This window comes from Plectropomus leopardus, chromosome 2 (genome assembly GCF_008729295.1).
Source record: "Plectropomus leopardus isolate mb chromosome 2, YSFRI_Pleo_2.0, whole genome shotgun sequence".
Lineage (NCBI taxonomy): Eukaryota > Metazoa > Chordata > Actinopteri > Perciformes > Serranidae > Plectropomus > Plectropomus leopardus.
In genome coordinates, this window is record NC_056464.1 from 28,968,214 (window position 1) to 28,990,035 (window position 21,822).

Genomic DNA, 21,822 nt, shown 5'->3' on the forward strand with positions numbered 1-21,822 from the left:
AAATAAAAGTAGAATACTTGTAAAAAGTACAAATTTGTACTTAATTTGTACAAATTTGTAATAATTCGATTACCTTCCACCACAGGTTGGATGTTCAGACACACCATCCAAATCTGTGAATAACAATGCTGCACAATATTATCAAAATTGCACCATGGCTAGGTGCAATATCCAAATTCTAGCAACTGCACTTTTTTGATGAAGTTAAAATGTGTCCCAACATGCCATAATAAAAGAAGCATTGTGGTGCTACAGAGAGCCTACAAATCATATTCCAGGTTCACTGGAAGATGCTTGTTTGGCATAGACCCCAGCAAAAATCACTTAAATCTTTATATTTTTTTCAATGAAAGTAAAATGTGACAATTGCACCAAAATAATCACAATAGGCCTATGATTTTATTTTATTTATTTTTATTTAAAAGTTTTATTTAAAACTGGTTGTTTTTTAGCAACACAGCATATTATACAAAGGTATTTTAAGCAAAAACAGATCTTTACCTAACCATAAACAAGTTATTATTGTGCAGAGACATAACTACGTTAACCACAGCATTGTAGAAACACAACATTTTTAACATATTGCATTACATAAAGACATTCAGTTGTTACATAACAGTTGTTTGCAGAAATGTTAAATGTCAACATTTATCCTGGCACTTGGATTGTTTGGAGGCAGGGAAGATTTGACAGTTAAATCTTTGAGGAGGTCAAAGTGAGCATTTTAGTTGTTAAGCTTATCTATCAACATGGCCTGGCCATGACACATAATACACACTTAAAGACATTATAATGTATACCAAGAGATTATACTTTAATTACATTATAGATTAACAGTGACTCTTGGTCAAGTGATATATCATTGCTGCAATTTTTGTTTGCCAAGTTAGCACCAGAGCAGGCCTTAACCTTGCTTTGTAGATTAAAAAATGCAGCAAAACTACGCTGCAACCCTGCATATGCATGTTTATGCATGATGAAAACAGAAGGTGAAAGCAGTGGGCTTTTACTCTATTGTTTGCATCTTTGCAATCTTAATTTGTAAAGTAAGTTAAATGTTTAATTTGTAGTAAAGTAGGAGGCCAATATTTCCCTCTGAAACGTAATAGGGTAACATTGCAAAGTGGCATTAGAAGAAATTGTTCCAGAAAGTACAAGTATCTCAAATTTGTACTAAATGAACTTAATTACTTCGCAGCACTGAAAAAAATGGAAAGCTTCAGCACCTCACAGTCACACTTGCAGTGAATACAGAGCTTAAGTAAATATTCTGTGCACCTTTGTTTTTACAAAGTAACTCTCCCATACTGATGTACAAAGTACACAGTAGGCTATTGTTGATTTTTCACTCTGGTTTGGATACATTTCTAGAGAGGGATAATCTGACATGGGGTTTGTGTATAGTTCAACATAATGCGGTAAAACCGGTCAAGCTGCTGCTGCAGGAGCTGTGTGTCATGTGTGTCATGGGATTGCCCTCAGTGAACTGCAGTCCAAAGGTATGTGGATTCTTTTGAGCAAGGTAATAAACTTGTTTATCACGGCACAGTCAGCGAGAAAGGAAGGTTGTTTGCCAAATTTACATAACAAAGCAAAGCACAACAAACCAGCAATTAAGACCTAACTATGTTTAAAAAGCAGCGCTGTGTATGAAGCTACTTTAACAAAGTGTTCAGGGTGGAGTCTTGCTCTGATGAAAATAATAGTTTTGGACTTTGACCCACCTAGGCGGTGCTGGTTACACTGTAATGAAAAAGCCAGAGAAGGAAGTTTCAGAGTTATGTGCGTTTGACGTGGCGGCGGACTGTGTTAAGACTAAATCAGAGATAGACAAACAGACAGAGAGTGAGAGAAAGAGAGAGGGAGGGAGGGAGGTGTGACTCAGGACAGGGACGTGCTGTGTAGTTAGATTTTCACATTACTCAAACACTTCTAGGAAACTTTGAACACGTAAACAGCTGATCTGAGGATAGACTTACTTGGAGTGGATTATTAAAAACAGTAAGTAACCTAGATAGTATTTTTATGTGTTAAAAGGAGTAATTTGATATCATTTCTGATGTTACATTGTTATACTCTTGTTTTATTATATGTCGCAGCACTGTTTGCTTGTTAAATGCTTGTTTTAAGTAGCGACTATACACTTTAAAAGTTTTAAATATTTTGGAAACACCTTAAAAAATGTAAGTAACTACAACTATAAATCTTAAGTTGTGGAGACTTTATATCTAATTGTTAAGTTTACTTGAAATTTAGATATATTTACTTAATTTTTGCGAAACTGTTTCAACTTAAAAATGACAAGTGAAATTACCTTGTTCCTTCTTAGTGTTAGTAATTTCAGTAAACCAAGTTTGTCTGACTTCACTTGATCATGACAATTTTGCCAAAAATGAAGTTTGGAGATCTGGTTCTGTTTTCTAAACATGTTCAATAATTTGCTTATATGATTCACTAGTTTACACCGGCAGAATACAAACATATAGCACAGTATACTTGATTTACTGAACTTGTTAAAATTTAGAAAGATTAATTTAATTAATCTCACCATTTTTAAGTTTCAACAACTTCACAAAACTAAGAAAATATAACTGTTTTAAGTCAACTCAATTAGATATGAAGTAAACATAAATTAAGACTAATAATTATATATACTTACATTTTTCAAGGCTATCAGTTTCATAGATTTCTTTTTTTTTTGTAAAATCAACACAGATCTTACAAAGTAACAGTCATTTTAAAGGATCTGTGAACTTTACAAATCAAGTTAATCATACACCAGAAAGCAGTTAAAGCCTGTTTGTGTTTAAAAGAGAAAAAATAGCAACGGTAAAGTTTCATTCACAAGGAACGTGTGACGCAACTGCTTATAACTGTAGTAATTTATGTCTTTTCCTCCTCAGGCCAAAAACGAAGTGAAACCCATCAGCCAAACTCTAATATCTTGGCTCGATTGTCTCAGCATGCAGTTTTAACTTATCTTCAAGTTAATCTCGAGCCTGAAGTCACGATGAGGACGAAGACACTGAACTTGTTTAACAAGGTTCTCATGCCCCTCCTGGAGATAGCTGTTTGGACAAAAATGCTGTAGGACCATTTTCGGAAATTTCAGTCCTCAGCCAAAATGTTCCTGTCTGGATGGTTCATTTTTTGCATTTTACTGACTCTACGCATGTGCGCCTGTGGTCCGGAGATTGTTAGATATGACAGCGATGGAGTCATTTGCTTGCAGGTACTGGAGAATTAACACTGCTGGGATACACTGAAGCACACATTTCCTGTGTCGCAGTATGATACATACTGGTTTTGTTGACAAATTACACTTTTAATTTCCTTTTAGCGCTGGTGTAGCCGGCTCTAATGTGTCCATTTCCATTTCCACAGATAAAGTGTTTTATTCTCAAACATTTAATTAAGCAGACACAGGGACATAACCATCTGCCAAATTTGTCACAATAAATATAGACCTACCTCAATCACAACATGGCCCCCAGAACAGCAAATATTTACCATTCAGTAAAAATGTGATGAATTTTGGATCCTTTTAGGGTCTCTCTGATTGCACCATGAAGGATGCGATACCTCTTATTGTGGCGGGGAATAGCGCCGTGGATATCCAAAACCTGACTCCATATTTCAAGCTCTGCTGCAGGGACCAGGCGCCGTGTGTTTTATGTCTGGTGATAGAAGCAGAGATTAACATCATACTGGACAAAGACATGGAGGATGAAGGCCACTCTGGGCATGATGAAGAGGATTATACTAAGGAGATGGAGAGGAATCCAAAAGGTATGGCTACATGCAGCCCCCTTTCACTTTAAAAGTTGCTCTTAAAGGACCATACCAGTTGTTTAAATCCATTAATTAGCCTTTGCATCACTATCAACCCTCTCCCAAAGTAAACCACAATTTTTAAAAATAATTTGTCTGACTGTAGTGGCCGTTTTAGATAATAGAAAAGAATGGGTGTAGCTACCATGAGGTCATCCACTGGTTTGTGAACTGCTGTTTTGAAGTGAGTTTGGCACTTCGGGGATCAACATCTTGGGATTTGGGTGAATGGGTGTAGATGTGAAGGAGCAAGAGGTTAATTTGACTGAGAAGCCAAGGACATTATCAGCAGACAGCCTGTCACTTTAAGCGGCTCTGTACTTATTTGTAACTTAAAGCCTTAATTAAATATTAACAGGTGAGTTATAACCTTATTTCAAATATATAACAATAATAATAATTATACACATCTTTTTCTTGATATTTTCCCTAGTTATTTGATATTTATTTTATGATTCTCACTCTCTCTCTTTTTAAAGCTAATCTTTAGGTCATTTTCTTGCCATTTTTCACCAATTGTTTTAGCAGTTAGTGGGACATTCCATGCCAAGTTATTGATTACTTTTTTCCCAATGTGTTTGAAAAAAAAAAAAGAATAAATTTGCTCAGGGTTCAAAAGTTTAAATGCTTGTAAAAGGTGTCTTAACACAGTCTAATAAACAGTTGTCAATCAAGATTTCAAGGGGCTTACATACCCAAGTTTGTTTTGGAAAGGAAGGGACCTCTGTGGTTATTACCGCTCCGAGTAAAAACCTCCTGAACCATGAACACTGAGGGATTCTAATCTCCAGTCCATGCTTTGCACACAGGACAAGTTTCAGCTGGTTGCAATCTTCAGTCCTCAGCTTGATGCCACTAAATCCCACGCACTGCTCCTTTAAGTGTTTCTCACACCATCTAAGTAACACAAAAAACAACGTGCACATACTTTATCAAATGGTTTTCACATGGTGATTAATAGGAGAAACTATTTTGAACGACATCCAAGATTTGATAGTGATCTGTTGTGGGACGTGTTGTGGGATGTTAGGAAGTATTTACTGGAAGATTAACTGAGTAAAGTGTTGGCAAGGATACTGTAAAATTACCTGTAGTTTGGTATATTTGTGTAAATGGTTGCTTCATTTCTGCCATGTCAACATTTCCTTGAAAGCACTAAGATACTGTAACTTAAAGAACACAAATATCCATCTATCTATCTATTATTGTTGTTATTAGGTATTATTATTATTATTACTGGTATTAGATGCTAACTGCCAACTGCATTTAAGTGGAACAATATAACAATACAAAATATATTGACAAAATCACCCTCATCTCAAAATAATAATATGTCTCTCAATGACAAATATTCATTCACTATTTCCATTTAAAGTCGGTCAGTCTGTCAGCTACAAATATCTATCAGAATGTACTACTTCCTTCATAGATGTAGTTAAATATGGTGTAGGTCATTCTGGTAGTTGACGTAGGTTATTTTGTCAGCTACAAATGTCTATCAGAATGTAGTATTTCCTGTATAAATGCAGTTAAATGTGACGGAAGTCATTCTGATAGGTTCAGTAGGTTATTCTGTCAGCTGCAAATATCTATCAGAATATACTAATTACCTATATATGTAGTTAAAGGAGGCATAGGTCATTTTGTCAGGTGGTGGAGTTCATTCTTTCAGTTACAAATGTCTATCAGAGTGGAATGCTTCCTGTGTAAATGTAGTTAAATGTGGCGGAGGTCATTCTGATAGGTGCCGTACCTAACCTATCAGTGTCAAATATCTATCAGAATGCAGTATTTCCTGTATAAATGTAGTGTACTTTGGCGTATGTAATATACTAATGTACTCTTTTACAGTACCTAGCACTGCCATTTACTCAAGCATCGTAACAAGGCACAATAACCCCACAATAACACAACAATATAGACATGTAAAAATGACATGTAAAACTTGTAAAAGTGCTTTTACAGAATGATGGCAAGCCAACCAGTGAGTTGGCTGGTCTTCAGTGGTGTTACTGGTATTAGGTGCTAGTTGCCAATTGAAGAATACAGTGAGAGCTCACAGCTTGTGTACCCACAGGTAATCTCATGCCTTTATTACTCAAAATAGAAATGCTTAAAAATTAAATGGAGGTGTCTGTAAACATGCAAAATAAAGTGCATACATGAATAACACATAAATAACTTGGCCAATAGATATAAAAAAAATCTGTGCCACACTTGCTCTGGTATCCACCAAAATATTAGAACAATCTTTACTGATTCACGGCATAATATAATGAAAATACAATATAGTGAAATGACCAATTATTTTATAAATGTCCACAGAATTGTTAGCGAGTATTTTATTTGCTTCTCAGGGTTACTAGGATCTAGATTATGTCCATATTGCATGTGGATCGAACCAGATAAGAAAGTTTACCAACCGCTGGCAGTCATTTTGAGAAATGGTTGCCACGGCAACAAGGGTCAGAGTTTGTGATGGCCCGATGCCCAGATTCGTTTCTAATGTATCCATAATCATGTCTGCCAAATTTGGTGCTTTTTATCACAAATTGAACAATTGTTATGATGTATTGAGTTATGCCGCCCCACTATCACACTTATTTTGATCAAAAATACAAAACTGGCTTAAATGTTTTACTGAGATCAGCTTAAATCTAGTGGAGTAAATGGGTCACAGTAAAACCCTATGTTTTGTTTTGTCAGTAAAATACATGCACATATTTACAATGTACGTTAAACATACTCAGTTCAAAGTTAGTTTAAACATGAGAAAACACTGGTATGGCCTTTTAAGTGTGGAGTTTGAGTGCTGTTGTTACACGTTAGTTCATCATGACTATTTCAACAGTTTCCTGAGCCGCACCTTTTCTGTGTTGCAACAGCGTCTGTGACAGTGTGTTACGGTGCAATTTCGTGCATGCCCACATGCAAGAAGGTGGAGTTTATGGTTAATCACACAGCTCTTACTCAGCAAAACCAGCCAAAGGTACTGTGTCCTCCCTGTACTGGAATATAAAGTCTGTAATGTCAATATGGCAGTGGTGGGCAAAGTATTCACATCTTTTACTTAAAAAAGTACTAATACAGTACTTTGAAAATACTCTGTTTCAAGTAAAAGTCCTGCATTGGAAATGTTACTAATGTTTGTGTGTCACTTTTACAGTTTTCCATTGTGATCAGTGAGCCCGCGGGGGTTTCCTTCAGCAGTCATGTGATGGTTTATTCCGCTAAACAGTCACATCTAAGTCAAGAAATTGTTGCTCCCTCTCTAGATGAAGGTAAAGTTTGGTCTTTAACTACCTGTTGAGGTCATATCTGGCTGCTTCAAGTAGTGACACATTCATTCTGTGTTATTTGTCAACAGTGTGCCCGAAGCTGCAGGAACGTGTACAAGAGTGTCGTGGTAAATAATCTCCACAATACACATGTTGGTTTTGTTTCTGTATTTGTCTTTGGGGACCTGGACTGGATTTTTTTTTCTTTCCTCTTTTCAGTGCCCAGATTCAGCAGCGTAATTAATACAGAGATGAATCGGGTGGAGCTGCAGTTTGCTGGCAGGAATGAAAGCCTCCCCTCTGTGTGCGTCCAGTACGAGAGAAATGGAATATGTCAGGTCAATGTTGTATATAAGCGCCTAATTTTGGTGGCATTCACATTTATCAATGGAGTTTTGGTTTTTTTTTGCCTTTTTGCATATGTAAAAGTAGCACTACAACAACCTACAAAAAAAGCAATGCATTCAAAGTTTAAAAAAAAATACAATCACAAAATCCAAAAAACCCAAGCTGCCATATACAGTACTTATTGCTTTTTTTATCCAATCAACATTCCAAAATTGAAATACATTCATTTTATTATCCTCAAACAAAATGTTAAGCATTTATTAAGGATGTACACTAATATTGGAGCAAATAATCAGCAGATATTGGCTTAAAAAAGAAATATCAGAATCTGCGATTTCTGCCTATATGACAGATTTTTTTTTTTTTATTTAACTGATAAAGTCAACATGTACAAAACATCAACCCTAGGTTGAATTGTTTTTCTTATTTTGCACAATGAATGAATATTAATTACATTGAAAGAATTGCATCTTATGTGTCCATCTGCACTGGCCATCATGATAAGAGTATGCATTATATGATGTTAATGCCACTACACAGGAGACTTGATCACATCCAATCCAATATTGTGCATGCAAAAAACTTTTTTTTTAATTTTACTTTGCAGAAATGGAACAGGATGACCATCCCACTGAACTCTGTGACTCCCTGCATGTGTCTCCAGGTATCGTCATGATTGCTTACTACCTCATCAACAGTGTTGTGTCTATAAAGACCGATATGACTGATACACAGTGGTGGAATGTAACTTAGCACATTTACTAAGGTACTGTACTCAAGTATGTATTCAAGGTACTTGAGTATTTTTTTTGACTTTATACTTTTACTCCACTATATTTCAGAGGGACATATTGAACTTTTTACTTAATTACATTTATCTGACAGTGTTAGTTACTTTACAAATTAGGATTTTTGCATAAAAAAAAATAAGAAGGGCTTATCAAGTATGTTTGTTATAAATTAAACTACCAAATAGTTTATACAAGCACTGCTGCAACAATTAGTTGATTAATCAGTCAATTCACAAAAAAATGAATTGCCGACTCTTTTGCTGAACATTTAAAAGTCTTTCTTTTGGGGGTTGTTGTTTTCAATTTTATTTAAAATTTTTATTTTTTATGTTTTCTTATTTTTATTTATTGAGAATTTTGAGTTTTGGGAGGTGTGTTTTTTTTTCTATAAGTTTAAGTTTTGAAAATATTTTCTATTTTTCATCATTTTGACTTTTTTCATCTTTTTTTAATAATTTTGAGTTTTGGTGGTGTGTTTATATATATTTATATATATATATATATATATATATATATATATATATATATATATATATTGAGGTTTGAGGTTTGGGGTGTTTTCTGAATTTTTTAAAGATTTCTCTGCATTGGGCTCTTTTCATTCCAAAGTAAATTTTCCTGATTATACTTACTTTACTTAAGTACCATTTTCAACACAGGACTTTTACTAGTAACAGAGTATTTTAATGGTGTATTATTATAAACATTACATAAGTTAAGGATATGAACACTTAAGTGTGTGTATGTGTGTGTGTGTGTGTCTGTGTGTGTGTGTGTGTGTGTGTGTGTGTGTGTGTTTATAGGTGTGGGATGAGGATGGTCAGAGGTCGAGACGCACTCTAAGCTGCCCCTTCGTGAACACATGTGAGTAGTCTAAATCATCAAGTGTCAGTTTACAGGATGAAGTGTTGGCAGTTTACCTTTGGTATGCTGATATTTACCTTGTGTCCATCGCAGCTTTCCTCAAAAATAACGTGTGGCAGAATGTGTCAGTGTCTCTGAGCCGAGGTCAAATGCACAACCGGCAGAGCATGCTGTCCTGGAACCTGTCTGCCCCCTGCAGGCTGGAGGGTGAAGTGTGGCCCTGCGTCAAAGAGAACAGCTGCAGGGAGATGAAGGGCTTCAGGCAGCAGCTGGGGAGTGGCACATGGACACAAAACAACAAGGGACTGTGGGTAAGAACCTTTATTACTGAGCCTTGTTGCCTATCATGTTAACCACGGAGTTCCCCTTTTAATTCCACAGTGCTTAAAATTTGGAAAATCATATTATTCCACCACATCTGACAATGTCAAATACATATTCTGTCTCAACCCTTAACCTGTTTTGACCACTGAGCGAATTGGTTTGATTTCTTTCCAAAACATGGGAAACGGGCAATGCGCAGCATGGCAAGAAATGTCCTGCAAACTGCAAAATAATAAAGAAAATATATATATTTTTAATAAGTGGATTTAGAAAATATTTTTTTAAAAAGCAAGGAAAAAATATTTAAGGAAAAAAAGAAAAAAGCTAAAAAAAAAAAATCTAGATTTATAATTAGCATAATTCAATTTTAAAAATGATGTTGCAGAATTATTAAAGATTTTTTAACACTTTTTCCAGGTCTTTTTTAGCCTTATTTGTTTTTTCTCCTTCGTCTTTATTTTTGTTTGTTTGTTTTCGTTTTTATTTTAGGTGGGTTTTTTTGTTGTCCTTATCTAATTTTCAGGTAATTTTCTTGTACTTAATGATTTAAGTATTAAAGTTACTTAAATAATTTCTTGTTAATTTCTGGGTCATTTCCTCCTACGTTACTCATTGCCTTATTCCCATGTTTCTTTCCCATGAAAGAAATCAAGACAACTTTCTCAGGTTTCAATGGGTTAAATGAAGCTATTTAATGTTTATACAGATTTTTTATGGCTGCACCATTAAATCAAATGGAAATATCCTAGATGTCTTGTGCAAAATGTAAAAAGAAATTCTCAAATTTTAAATTGACATTCATCATTGCAAATCTTTGCAATTTCTGTTTTTATGAAAAAAAATAATTTTTGTGGGTTTGAATGATGCCTAGCTGCACATCATGACTGTGTAAGACTGACTGTAGATTTTCAATTGTGTCCTTTTCAGGAAATAACAGGGGTGTTTGAAAACATTGACCTTCAGCTCTCACCATGTGTGATGGTAAAGTATTTGCAGCTGTCTTCCTGTGAGTTGTATACAGTATAATATATTTTATGACTTTCGTTGAGTAACTTTTTTATGTTTATCCATTTGTGTAGGTAAAAGTACAGGGAATGGGAGATGACCGAGATCCAGTCTGTTTCACAAACTGTGAGTTCTGACACCGTTTATTATTACAAAAATGATCAGCTAATTCTTAAATAAATGTTTGGGGTTTTTTGTTTATCGTTTTTGTTTGTTCTGCCTGCAGCTGACAGGCACCGGTGGAGTCTCCTGGTTGTTGGTGTCATACTGCTGTTGTGCTTGACTGTGCTCATAGTTTATCTCCTTTGTGACTTTGTCAAGAGTGAGTCTTACTCTTTTTTCCTTTTTTTTCGCATTACAGCTATAGGCGGAAAGTTTTATAAAGATAACTTTTTGTGAAATTTGTTGAAATTGTCACTACATGCAGACAGTAGGACATGAGACAGATAATCTGGAAAACAATGAATCAATGGAGTCTCTAATGCAGCTGTTTGTTACTGCTTATGAACTGCGGTCATACCATCAAACGAGTCAGTGCTGATCAAAAATGAATCAAGATTCTGTCACTGCATTGACTATTTCTTGCCTCAAATGCATTCATTCATTCAACATTTATAGGCAAATCTTTAGGTAGTGAGAGAGAGTATCACTGGAAAATTATCTAAAAAAAAAAAGGAAAAGAAAATTGTGCTAATTTTCAGGTAATCTTATAAGCCTAACTTGTCAGTTTGCTCATTTTTGGTCATTTGCTAAATTGCTTATGGCCCTCTTTGAGAGAATCAAGGTAAAGGAATCATTTACTTGTGGCGCTGAATTGAAGTGTATTTTTGCGAAGCCCTCATATATTTTCTTTTAATTTTCTGACTTTTATAGAATGGGTATGGAGCTGTCGGCACGGCGGCTTAGTAAAAAGTGAGTATTTTCTTGTAATACTAAAAAGATAAAAAAAAAAATAAAAATCTTGAAATCATGATTGACATTGTTGTTCTGAAGTTGGCAGAAAGGGTCACGTGGTGCTGCTGAGCCCCCCAGATGTGGATGATGTTGTTTCGGAGTCAGTGTGTCGACTCGGCCTCCAGCTTCGTAACCAGGGCTTCAGTGTGTCTGTGGACCAGTGGACAAGAAAGGAGCAGTGCACTATGGGGCCTCTGCCATGGCTGCACTCCCAGCTACTGGAGCTGAACAGCCAGGGCGGCCGAGTTGTGCTCGCCCTGACTCGCAAAGCCTTGGAGAGAGCAGAGGAGTGGACCCTCCGGAGCAAAGAGGTTATCAAAACGAAGGGAGAAGACAGGGGTCTCCCTCAGATTTGCTCACCTTACTCTGACATGTTCACGGCCTCGCTGTGCCTCATCCATGCCAACAAGCAGGTGGGCAGAGCCGGAGAACGTTTTCTTCTGGTGAACTTTGACTCCCATCCGACCAGTGACAGGAGTCTACCAGAGCTGCTTCAGGGGCTGCCCCTGTTCCAGCTTCCCTCTCAGACTCAGGCTTTCCTGTGCGAGCTCACTGTGGGAGGGACGAGGACGGTGTCAGGCAGGACATGGACAGGGTGGAAGTGGAATCCTCCAGATGGATGGAGAATAAAGACTGAAAAGGGACTAAACAAGAACTCACACTGTAAATATGTTGGAGATGAGGAAAACTTGGAGACAAAGCCTTTGAAGCGCATGTAAATTATTCTTGTTATTGCTGCTCCGTGCATATGAAGGAAGCGTTCGTTCAAACTGTGGATGAAATAAACTGGCCGTTATAGTAGGCTGGCTGGCAGTGATCTTTATTGTTATTACGCCTGGCAGGGATCATGTATGATTGGTGCACTATGTGTATGTTCATCTGTCTGTCTGCAGCTAGTCTTGAATACTACTGGACCCACTATTTTGTGTCTGCATTGCTCCACAACACTGGTTCCCAACTGGTGGGTCACAGGCCCATTTTGAATGGACCTAAAGTGACTCGCAACCATATCGAGTTTGTGAAGAACTGTCTTTTTTTTTCTTTTACACAAATTGTCGTTGAGCCTACCTCAGTGACCCAGGGAAAATGCATGTGTTTGTCCCACATGATGTGGTGATGAGGGCCATCTGAAATTTGAAAATTCAATGATAAGTTCTGTTTTGAAAGTTTTTTGCTTTGATATATGGGGTCATTTTTTGTGATTGTTTTTTGGTGAGCCTACACATTTTGGAAGTCATGTTGTCATTAAAAATTGAAAACAATTGACAAAAAATTACTTAGAAAATAAATTCATAAATAAATATCACCTGAAAATATTTAAAGAAAAAAAAATGACAAATGTTTTTGTTTTTTTAATACCCCAAAATTTAAAAGGAAAAAAAGCCAAAATTTAAAAAAAGAAAATAACTGTTTAACTTTAATAACTGTTGTTTTTTTTAATGAAAACATACCTCTTTTCTTTAAAAATGTTGGAAATTTTAAAGAAAGCCCTTAATGTCTTCTAATGCTAGAAACATCTCTGGTTTGAACTAATTGCACTTTATTCTTGCAATATGCTCTACTTCATTGTGTTTTAAGCCCACGTGTTGTTGTATTGTTTACATTTTGTCAAATGAAAATAAATATGTATAAATAAATAATATCTCTTATGTGCTGACCTTAAACCAGTGGCGAACTTAGCCATTTGGGGGCTCCAGGCGAGCAGTCTTTTGGGGCCCCCCCAGATCCATCAGTCTAATGTACTGTTAAAAATGTCATTGTTTACCTTGGTTTTCCAGAGGGTGGCAGTAGGTTGATCATGGTCTTGTGTTCTACTGTATCTTGTGACAACTACAAAGTGAGGATACCGCACAAGACAATAAGAGATCAGTCATGGAGACATATAATGTGCTGACTGACTGATCTCTCCTCTCTCTCTCTCTGTGCTTTTGTCTTCATCTCTCCACTCAGTTTCACTGTGTGCAGCCCTGCGTGGTGAGACTCCGCCAATCGAAATACCATGAAATGACCAACAATCCATTTCTCAGTACTTTCCAACCTCATTTCCCTGTTTTCCCTGAGTTTTTAGCCCCAACCCACGGCCACGTTCAATCTCAAAATGGTGCTGTTTTGCTACAATTTCAGGCTGAACAGCATGTTTCCTTGACACATTGTGAAATGATGTGCAATGAGCTTTGAGCAATGCCTTCTCACTAACCTTGGCAAGTTAACGTAAGTTTTCCAAAGCTAATAAGGCTCCTATGAGTTATACGTAACAAACCTTGCAGTATTAAAAGATGTGCGCACAGTAACGCAACACAGTGTTGAAGGGACCGCTGTTTCTAATTAAAGAAATATTTTGCTGCATTTTGCCAGGGGTGAACACAGCCATGTCAACATTTACCAAACAATGATCTTCTGCTGGTCAGGACACTATAGTCTTTAGCTAATTTTACTAAAATAGTGTATCAGTTGGGGTCTATTTTCAGCTGTGGATTGGACGTGCATAAACATTTTCGGCTTTTTAAAGAAAAAAAATCACCCAAAAAAAAAGAAAATTTGGCAAATGTTTGGAAAAATTACCCAGAAATTTAAAAGGAAAAAAATTCTCAAAATTTTAAGAAGATGCCTGTTTTCTTTAAAAATGTTGGCAATTGGTCAGGACACTGTAGTTTTTGGCTAACAAAATATTGTACCAGTTGGGGACTACTACTAAAAAATCACTGAAAGTCTTGTTAAGAAAAAAAAGGAGAGTGTCTGTTGGACACAAATTGTTTTGAATATAATGTTGAAATGTTTTTAACAATTTTAAGAGAACCTTGTCTATGGCACAGAAATATCAGAGTGTACTTATTTTTTACATTATTTCATTGTTTATTGTGGTCTTTATTTTTGATTTGTTGATAGTGATATATACATATATATGACCAGATTCTTCCTTTAAACTTCAAAATGTTTAACCTAAAATCTCTTAGACTAATTATATTCATGTGCTGTAGCTCTGTCAGCACTTGTCTATAAATAAATGGGTTTATTTTTGTGCCTGGCGGATCTCGGACTGTGATTGGCCAGCTGTCTGAGGAGCGGTGGATTTTATTGGTGCCATCTAGTGTCAGTTTAAGGACACAGAGAAGCGCTTGTTAATAACTTTATTACATGCCGGAGGAGCGGTGCTGTGAGGGTGCTGCATGCACCGCTCGCGCGGGATGTCCGGTTTATTTTATGTAATCAAACACACCAATGTGCTGAAGTAAGACAAGTGCGTCTCAGCTCACTGCGTTTAAACTTTGACAAAGTTCAGACTCAGAGGAATAAACAGAGAGAAGGTAAATAAAACCCTCAGCTCAAGTCTTGTGTTTGCTGTGATGCGCATTTCAACGATTGGTGTGTTTTACTTGTGTAAAAGTACAGAAGCATTACCAGAAAAAAAAGTGTTTTAAAATGGAAAAGTACTCATTTCAGAGTGTTATATTAAGCATGCAAAGCAGTAATTTGATAGATGGTTGATCGAGTTATTAATTATTAGTATATATATATTAGTATATATTCTGTGGTAATTTGACCTATGACAATGCAATATTATTCGTGATAATTATTATAGGTTTGTATTTAAAACTGAAACTGGAGTTACTGTTTAGTAAAAGTACAATATTATGTCTCTTACATGTAGTTGCAGGAAATTAAAGTACTACAGTGAAGTACCTGAAAATGGTAATTAGGCATAGTAGGGGAGAGTGGGGTTGGTTGGGACACTTTTGTATCCACACAATAACTTTACTCTCAGATTACTTACACTGTTATGACAATAATAAGATACCTGAACAGATTTGGGTGTCTGCTAACAAATAATCAAGCCCAACCCAAAAGTGAAAGGCACAATTTTGTTACGTGTTACATTTGTGACATGAGTGTATTTTCCCAAATATCGGCCTCTGTGGGATGGGTTGGACACCTTGTTCTGGGATAAAAATAAACACAAATATATATATATATAGTACTACAGTGAAGTACCTGAATAATAATAATAATAATAAATAATAATAATAATAATAATAGTTTGTAGTCTAAATTTGAGGACCTTATATTTACAATATTATTTGTTCACACTTTTTTGTGTGAAATTACTATATTTCCCTATGCAGCACAGGGTATTTTGAGGGGGGGATAAAATGGTTTCTGACTTCTGCCATTTGAGTAAACATTAAGTTAATTACTTCACAGTGGGTCTTATTCAATAAGGGAAAGCCTTTGTCTTGTTTTTGTCTACTTTTTGTTGATTTGTCACAAGGCAGGAACTATAAACAATACTGTCCTAACTGTCCCAGGGAGAGCAGACACACTTTGGGCTCCTGTGCTGACAGAAATTCAGACAGTTAGCACGAACTGATAGACCAGAATATGACTTTTATGTACGGTATAACTAAAAACAGTATGGGGTAGAAAAATGACAAGAGAACCAAAAAAGTTTTTGTTAGATGTCATTGTCACAGTCCCAGCTGTTCCCTTGTTCCAACCAACCTCGCTGCCCCCTAACTTGAGTAAATGTACTTAGTTACTTTCCAAACCTAGTTCCATAAAGTAGTGCCTCTGAAACTTTGTGCCTTGATCACCAGAATAATCAGCAGCTTATTATTCAAAAATTACGGGATATAAACTAAACTATATTTTGGGATCATCCCAAAAGTGAAGCTTTTTTTATCCCTCATATACTTCATTTTGCCAGAAAATCTGTTCCTAGTTTTTTTTTTATGATCTCAACTTCCAAACATCTATAAACAAACCTGGATGTGACATTTTGGACAAGATGAACAGCTTTTTTTTCTTGTGGACCTGATGGGACAGATGGGAGTCGGGACATTTCACAGGAGCTCGCTGCAGGCTGCGTGGCTGTGTTGTCTTTTGGCTGCCCAGGTGCACAGCTGTCCAGATGCCTGCACAAAGTGTTCCCAAAACAACCAGTGTGAGGAGTGCAGAGCAGGATGGATGCTTCATAACAACACCTGTGTAGGTACTGATTACAGAGCTTACAATCACATGCAATGAACAGAAAAAGACAAGCGAACTAATGCTCTAAATGTTTATATGTTCTGGTCTGTTTTAGATGTTGATGAGTGCGACACTGAACTGGGCGTCTGTCCTGCAAACAGCTACTGCTTCAACACAGACGGCTCCTTTCAGTGCAGAGGTCAGTGGTGAAAACTGGTGTTAAAGACATAATTTATGTGTAGCAGTAGGAATTAAATAAAAGGGAAAATAGCTAAGCATAAAGGTGTCAGAAAAAAGTGAAAAATACCAATTATTAGGTTTTAGACTTTTGTTTCAGTTCAAAATGAGGGCCCACATGCAGGCTGGTGGTTTTAACAATAGGCGAGCTTTAACCCTTTGAAACCTGTATCAACATCTAGTTTTCCTGTGCTGCATTCATAAGCATTTCACAAGCAAATAAAGTTTCAAAATCTACTCTGTTTGATTTCTTTTCAAAACATGTTGAAAAAGACAGTAAGCAAGAAACTGACAAATATGAAAGGAAAATAATTGTTATATTAGGTATGCAGCTATTGATATTGCTACTGCAGCTATCCAGTATTCTATCAGTTATTAATAGCAATTAATCAAGTAATTGGATAAGACATATAAATGCTCAGCATATTTTTATGACATTACTGTCACTTTATTTAAGAGCATTATAATATAAAAAGGGGAAATTTGACAGGTCTCTTAAATGAACAATTAATTGGTTTCCTTTTTTAAAAAGTCAACATTTTTATTGCTTAAATTGCAATAATATGTCTGCAGTGTGCACTAAAACAGGTAACAAATTATTCATCTGCAGCTGAAGAAAAAAAACCAGCCCTGACAAAACATTAACTTCGTTGAATATGTGTCTACACCTTCTGATTCTACTCACTGCAAATAAATTAAAATGTGTCTACCTGCTGTATGGATTTTAATTCCATTTTAGGACCCAATAAAATGTATCAGGCGACCTGAGTATATATATTCCTTCAGTTTTCTAGCACTTTTATGCAGGTCAATTTCATTGTCCTGTAAATTTTGTACTTTTTTGGCAATTTTTTGGGTCATTTCTTGTTAAGTTGCTCACTGCCTTCTTCCCTTTTTTTTGAAAGAAATCAAGCCAGTTTGTATAGGTTTAATTGGTTAATGCAACTGAAAAAAAAACATATCCAAAACAGGTAGGCGTGTAACTCAAAATCCAAAATAAAGAAGAACCAAAACTAAACTGAAAACAAACCAGGATGTCATGATGAACAAAGGATAAATCCATCCAGGAACATGGGAAACGGAGCAGGGAACCACACCATGAATACAGTGATGAACACAGACAAACTGACAAAAGACAAGTGGAGGAGACACAGGTATACACACAGAAAACTAATCACAAGAACAAGACACAGCTGGAGAGGACACGGCCAAAAGAGGGACAACAAGGGTGTGGTAGAGAACACCGAGACGAGACTAATACAGAGCAGGTGTGTCAGAAAAACAGGTGGAAAACACACAAAGTAAATGTATTTCAGGGGAATGTATTAAAGTATGCGTGCACAAAGATTTAAGTATATTTCATTAAAAATTTTAAATAGAGAAAAAAGCAACAATTACAATTACAATTTGATACATACAGTTAATAGTATAAGTACAGTACTTGAGTGAATATATTTAGTTACATTCCAGCTCTGGTCTGCACAGAGACACACAGTAATTTTGATTAAATGATATTCATGCAATTTTTAAACATTCCTCAAACATAAAACTTATTTTTGTGTGTGTGTGTGTTGGGCAATAATTTTGTAGCCTGTGAAAGTGAGGCATTTTTCTCTTATTGTGGTCTCAACAACTCGAAAAATACTCTCTTAATTAAGAGAGGAGAAAAAATAAGGAAACATTGGTGAACCCAAAAAACAATCACTGGTTACTAACAAAAGAAGAACAACTTGTGGACACAAGCAAAAATAAGAGAAACTTTGCTTGTGGCCTATTGTATCGTAAAAAAAGAAATTAAAATGGGTGACTCCTTCCTCAGACTGTGACTCGGCCTGTGCGGGCTGTATGGGTAGTGGACCAGCACGCTGCAGGAAATGTGCCTCTGGGTACACACTGACGGGGTCCAAGTGTTTGGGTAATCAAAGCTAATTTTTTAACAGAATTATCTCATCAGCATACATTCATGAAATGCTCTTAAGGAGCTGCAGCAGTCTATAAGTCTCTGATGAGATGAGATCATACACTTGTTTTTTATTCATCCTCAGATATAGATGAATGCAGTGACAGAGTACTCGCCTGTCATGGTCCTGGATGAGATTTGTACTAACACAGAGGGCTCTTTCCGCTGCGACTGCGCTGAAGGATTCATCCATAAGGACGGTGTCTGTGTAAAGAAGCAGCAGCCCTCGTGAGCCACACACACACACACACACACACACACACACACACACACACACACACACACACACACACACACACACACACACACACAATAACCTTACTGCAGTCTCTCACATGTTTATCTCCCCTGTGCAGACGTTCAGGAGAAAGGTTTGTTTTGAGGATATCCAGGATGACGAGGTTGAGGTGCTGCAGCAGATGCTCTTCGGGGTGGTGCTGTGTGCTCTGGCCACACTGGCTGCAAAGGGAGATTTGGTCTACACATCTGTATTCATGGGAGCGGTGGCGGCCATGGCAGGGTACTGGCTTTCTGACAGGGGAGACCGATTGTTAGACAGTTTCCTGAAAGGAAAATAAAGCTCCAAAGTGTTGAGAAACAACATTTCATGTGCCGTTGTTCAGCAAGGCACAGCAGGTGAATGTTGTGCGTTTACTTGAATTATGTGTGATGTAAGTTATTGATATGAAGCTAGAGAGATGTGTATAAGCGTCACACTTCTCTATCTGTGCGAGAAATTCTCATAGCAACCTTTTAACTGAACTGACCTGAACCGCTGAGCAACCATGAAAATAATGCAAAACTCTCAAGTTTTATTATGTTTTAGGACAGATTTCATAAAATACTAAATGTATCTAACTGTAAATAAATGTCAGTGTACAGAAAGTAAAAAAGAACATTTCCTCCCTTATATTTGCGTTTTTTTTTTGTTTTTTTTTTGACAAATCAAATCTCATTGCAGTTTCTTTCTGTGCCGACTGACTGACTCTAGACAAAGTTTTTAAAAAAAAATATATTTTCAATGGCTGGGATTGATCATGATTCTTTTTTGCTGCACTGTTTTTTAGATATAATTCTAAAATTCACGGAGCTGAGCAAAAGGAGTGTAGAAGTTTATTCTTGACCTTGTAAAAAGTAGTTTGGTAAAACTTAACTCAAGGTCCACACACGGGATTTGTCTCAAGCTTTCAACTGTATTTTGACAGTCGTCATTAATGGATGGAGTTTGCTTTGTTGTTATTACAAAACTCGGGTCACTGAGGAGTTCTGGGTTAAAGAGAAAGAAAAAGTTCCTGTTACCTGTTCCACAGATGCAGATGCATGTGAGGAGTCCAGCAAAGCAACCCAAAAAAGGGAGACAGACTTACCTGAAGTACAGTCTGAAAGCGAGTCTGACAATAACAAAAATAAAACTTGTCAATAACTGGAGCCAAATGCTCATGGCTGCGGCTTTAGGTTCACATTTATATATATGTTTTTATTTATGTACAGTTTGTGTTGTGTACAATGTAGCACATAGTTACATTTGAATGCTTTCCCACACACACACACACACACACACACACACACACACACACACACACACACACACACACACACACACACACACACACAAGTAACCTTACTGCAGTCTCTCACATGTTTATCTCCCCTGTGCAGACGTTCAGGAGAAAGGTTTGTTTGAGGATATCCAGGATGACGAGGTTGAGGTGCTGCAGCAGATGCTCTTCGGGGTGGTGCTGTGTGCTCTGGCCACACTGGCTGCAAAGGGAGATTTGGTCTACACATCTGTATTCATGGGAGCGGTGGCGGCCATGGCAGGGTACTGGCTCTCTGACAGGGGAGACCGATTGTTAGACAGTTTCCTGAAAGGAAAATAAAGCTCCAAAGTGTTGAGAAACAACATTTCATGTGCCGTTGTTCAGCAAGGCACAGCAGGTGAATGTTGTGCGTTTACTTGAATTATGTGTGATGTAAGTTATTGATATGAAGCTAGAGAGATGTGTATGTGTCACACTTCTCTATCTGTGCGAGAAATTCTCATAGCAACCTTTTAACTGAACTGACCTGAACCGCTGAGCAACCATGAAAATAATGCAAAACTCTCAAGCTTTATTATGTTTTAGGACAGATTTCATAAAATACTAAATGTATCTAACTGTAAATAAATGTCAGTGTACAGAAAGTAAAAAGAACATTTCCTCCCTTATATTTGTGTTTATGTTTTTTTTTTGACAAATCAAATCTCATTGCAGCTTCTTTCTGTGCCGACTGACTGACTCTAGACAAAGTTTAAAAAAATATATATTTTCAATGGCTGGGATTGATCATGATTCTTTCTTGCTGCACTGTTTTTAGATATAATTCTAAAATTCACGGAGCTGAGCAAAAGGAGTGTAGAAGTTTATTCTGGAGGGTGGAGAATAACCAGTTTTTTTTTGTTTGTTTTTTTTTAACAAATGCACACTGATATACCAACAGTTATTTTGTGAGTGACATATTTCTCAAACTGCACACTGTTATTGTATTAGTACTAGAAAATACTTAAATTAACAAATCAGATGGACTGATTTTAACTTTAGAGTAAAGTAAAAAAAACAATCACAAACGGAGACAGAAAGAAAGTCACCTTTATTTGATGGATATAAACAAGCTGGCCAACACTCAATAGTAATATTCTGATACAGCACATACAATAGCAAACTGGGGCACTGAGGACAGCCTCCTATGTTTAAAAAACAGAAAACATCACAGAGTATCCATGCTTCATTCAAAACTTTGACTCAATCTCGCTTTTTTTTTTCTCTAGGGACTTCCTCTGATAAAGTTTTTTTAAATATATTTTTCTCTTATGCATTCATAACACACACATACATACATACACACACACACACACCCATAAAAGCAGCTTACACACACACACACACACACACACACGTCTCTCTTTTCTGAGTACATTTATACAAGCAACCCCAGAAACATGCTGCACTCTCACAAAACTGCACAGGCTGTCTACTAAGGGGACACAGTAAGTGAGACACACATCACTCTCAAACACAACGTCACACCGTCACGATGCAGATGCAAGTAATGAATGAGGAATGATGCATCATGGGAGATTAGCTCACGTTCACACAAGTAATCATTCAGCATGCTGGACACTCACATTTAACTTGTTCCTAGGTCTTTACTGTACAGCTCGAAACATTTACTTATACAAATAGTACAGTCTCAAACTGGCATAATCAAGAAGCGGAAACAATAG

The 21,822-nt window shown here is 36.7% G+C and overlaps 2 protein-coding genes across 2 annotated transcripts; both read left to right on the plus strand.

Annotated features, from left to right (window-relative positions):
- Window positions 1-1,741: 1,741 nt before the first annotated feature.
- il17rc (interleukin 17 receptor C) lies at window positions 1,742-12,536 on the plus strand. Its single transcript, XM_042494002.1, has 15 exons — window positions 1,742-2,001; window positions 2,904-3,232; window positions 3,549-3,789; window positions 6,717-6,820; window positions 6,998-7,112; window positions 7,199-7,237; window positions 7,329-7,447; window positions 8,065-8,121; window positions 9,052-9,112; window positions 9,206-9,423; window positions 10,364-10,417; window positions 10,516-10,567; window positions 10,668-10,763; window positions 11,315-11,353; window positions 11,435-12,536. Exons 2-15 carry the CDS (start codon window positions 3,125-3,127, stop codon window positions 12,112-12,114), a joined length of 1,983 nt encoding a protein of 660 aa, XP_042349936.1. The 5' UTR covers window positions 1,742-2,001; window positions 2,904-3,124; the 3' UTR covers window positions 12,115-12,536.
- A 2,092-nt stretch (window positions 12,537-14,628) lies between these two features.
- Window positions 14,629-20,437, plus strand: LOC121949187 (protein disulfide isomerase Creld1). The gene is given in 8 exon segments (XM_042494810.1): window positions 14,629-14,700; window positions 16,217-16,382; window positions 16,476-16,559; window positions 18,417-18,512; window positions 18,643-18,683; window positions 18,685-18,785; window positions 19,885-19,891; window positions 20,225-20,437. Coding segments are annotated over 7 exon segments (708 nt in total). The 5' UTR covers window positions 14,629-14,700.
- Window positions 20,438-21,822: the final 1,385 nt, after the last annotated feature.

Coding starts and splice junctions, on each gene's coding strand:
- il17rc (XM_042494002.1), top strand. CDS start 3,125: ATGTTCCTGTCTGGATGGTTCATTTTTTGCATTTTACTGACTCTACGC. Junction 7,238..7,328: donor ACGTGTACAAGAGTGTCGTG/GTAAATAATCTC, acceptor TCCTCTTTTCAG/TGCCCAGATTCAGCAGCGTA. Junction 8,122..9,051: donor CTCCCTGCATGTGTCTCCAG/GTATCGTCATGA, acceptor GTGTGTTTATAG/GTGTGGGATGAGGATGGTCA.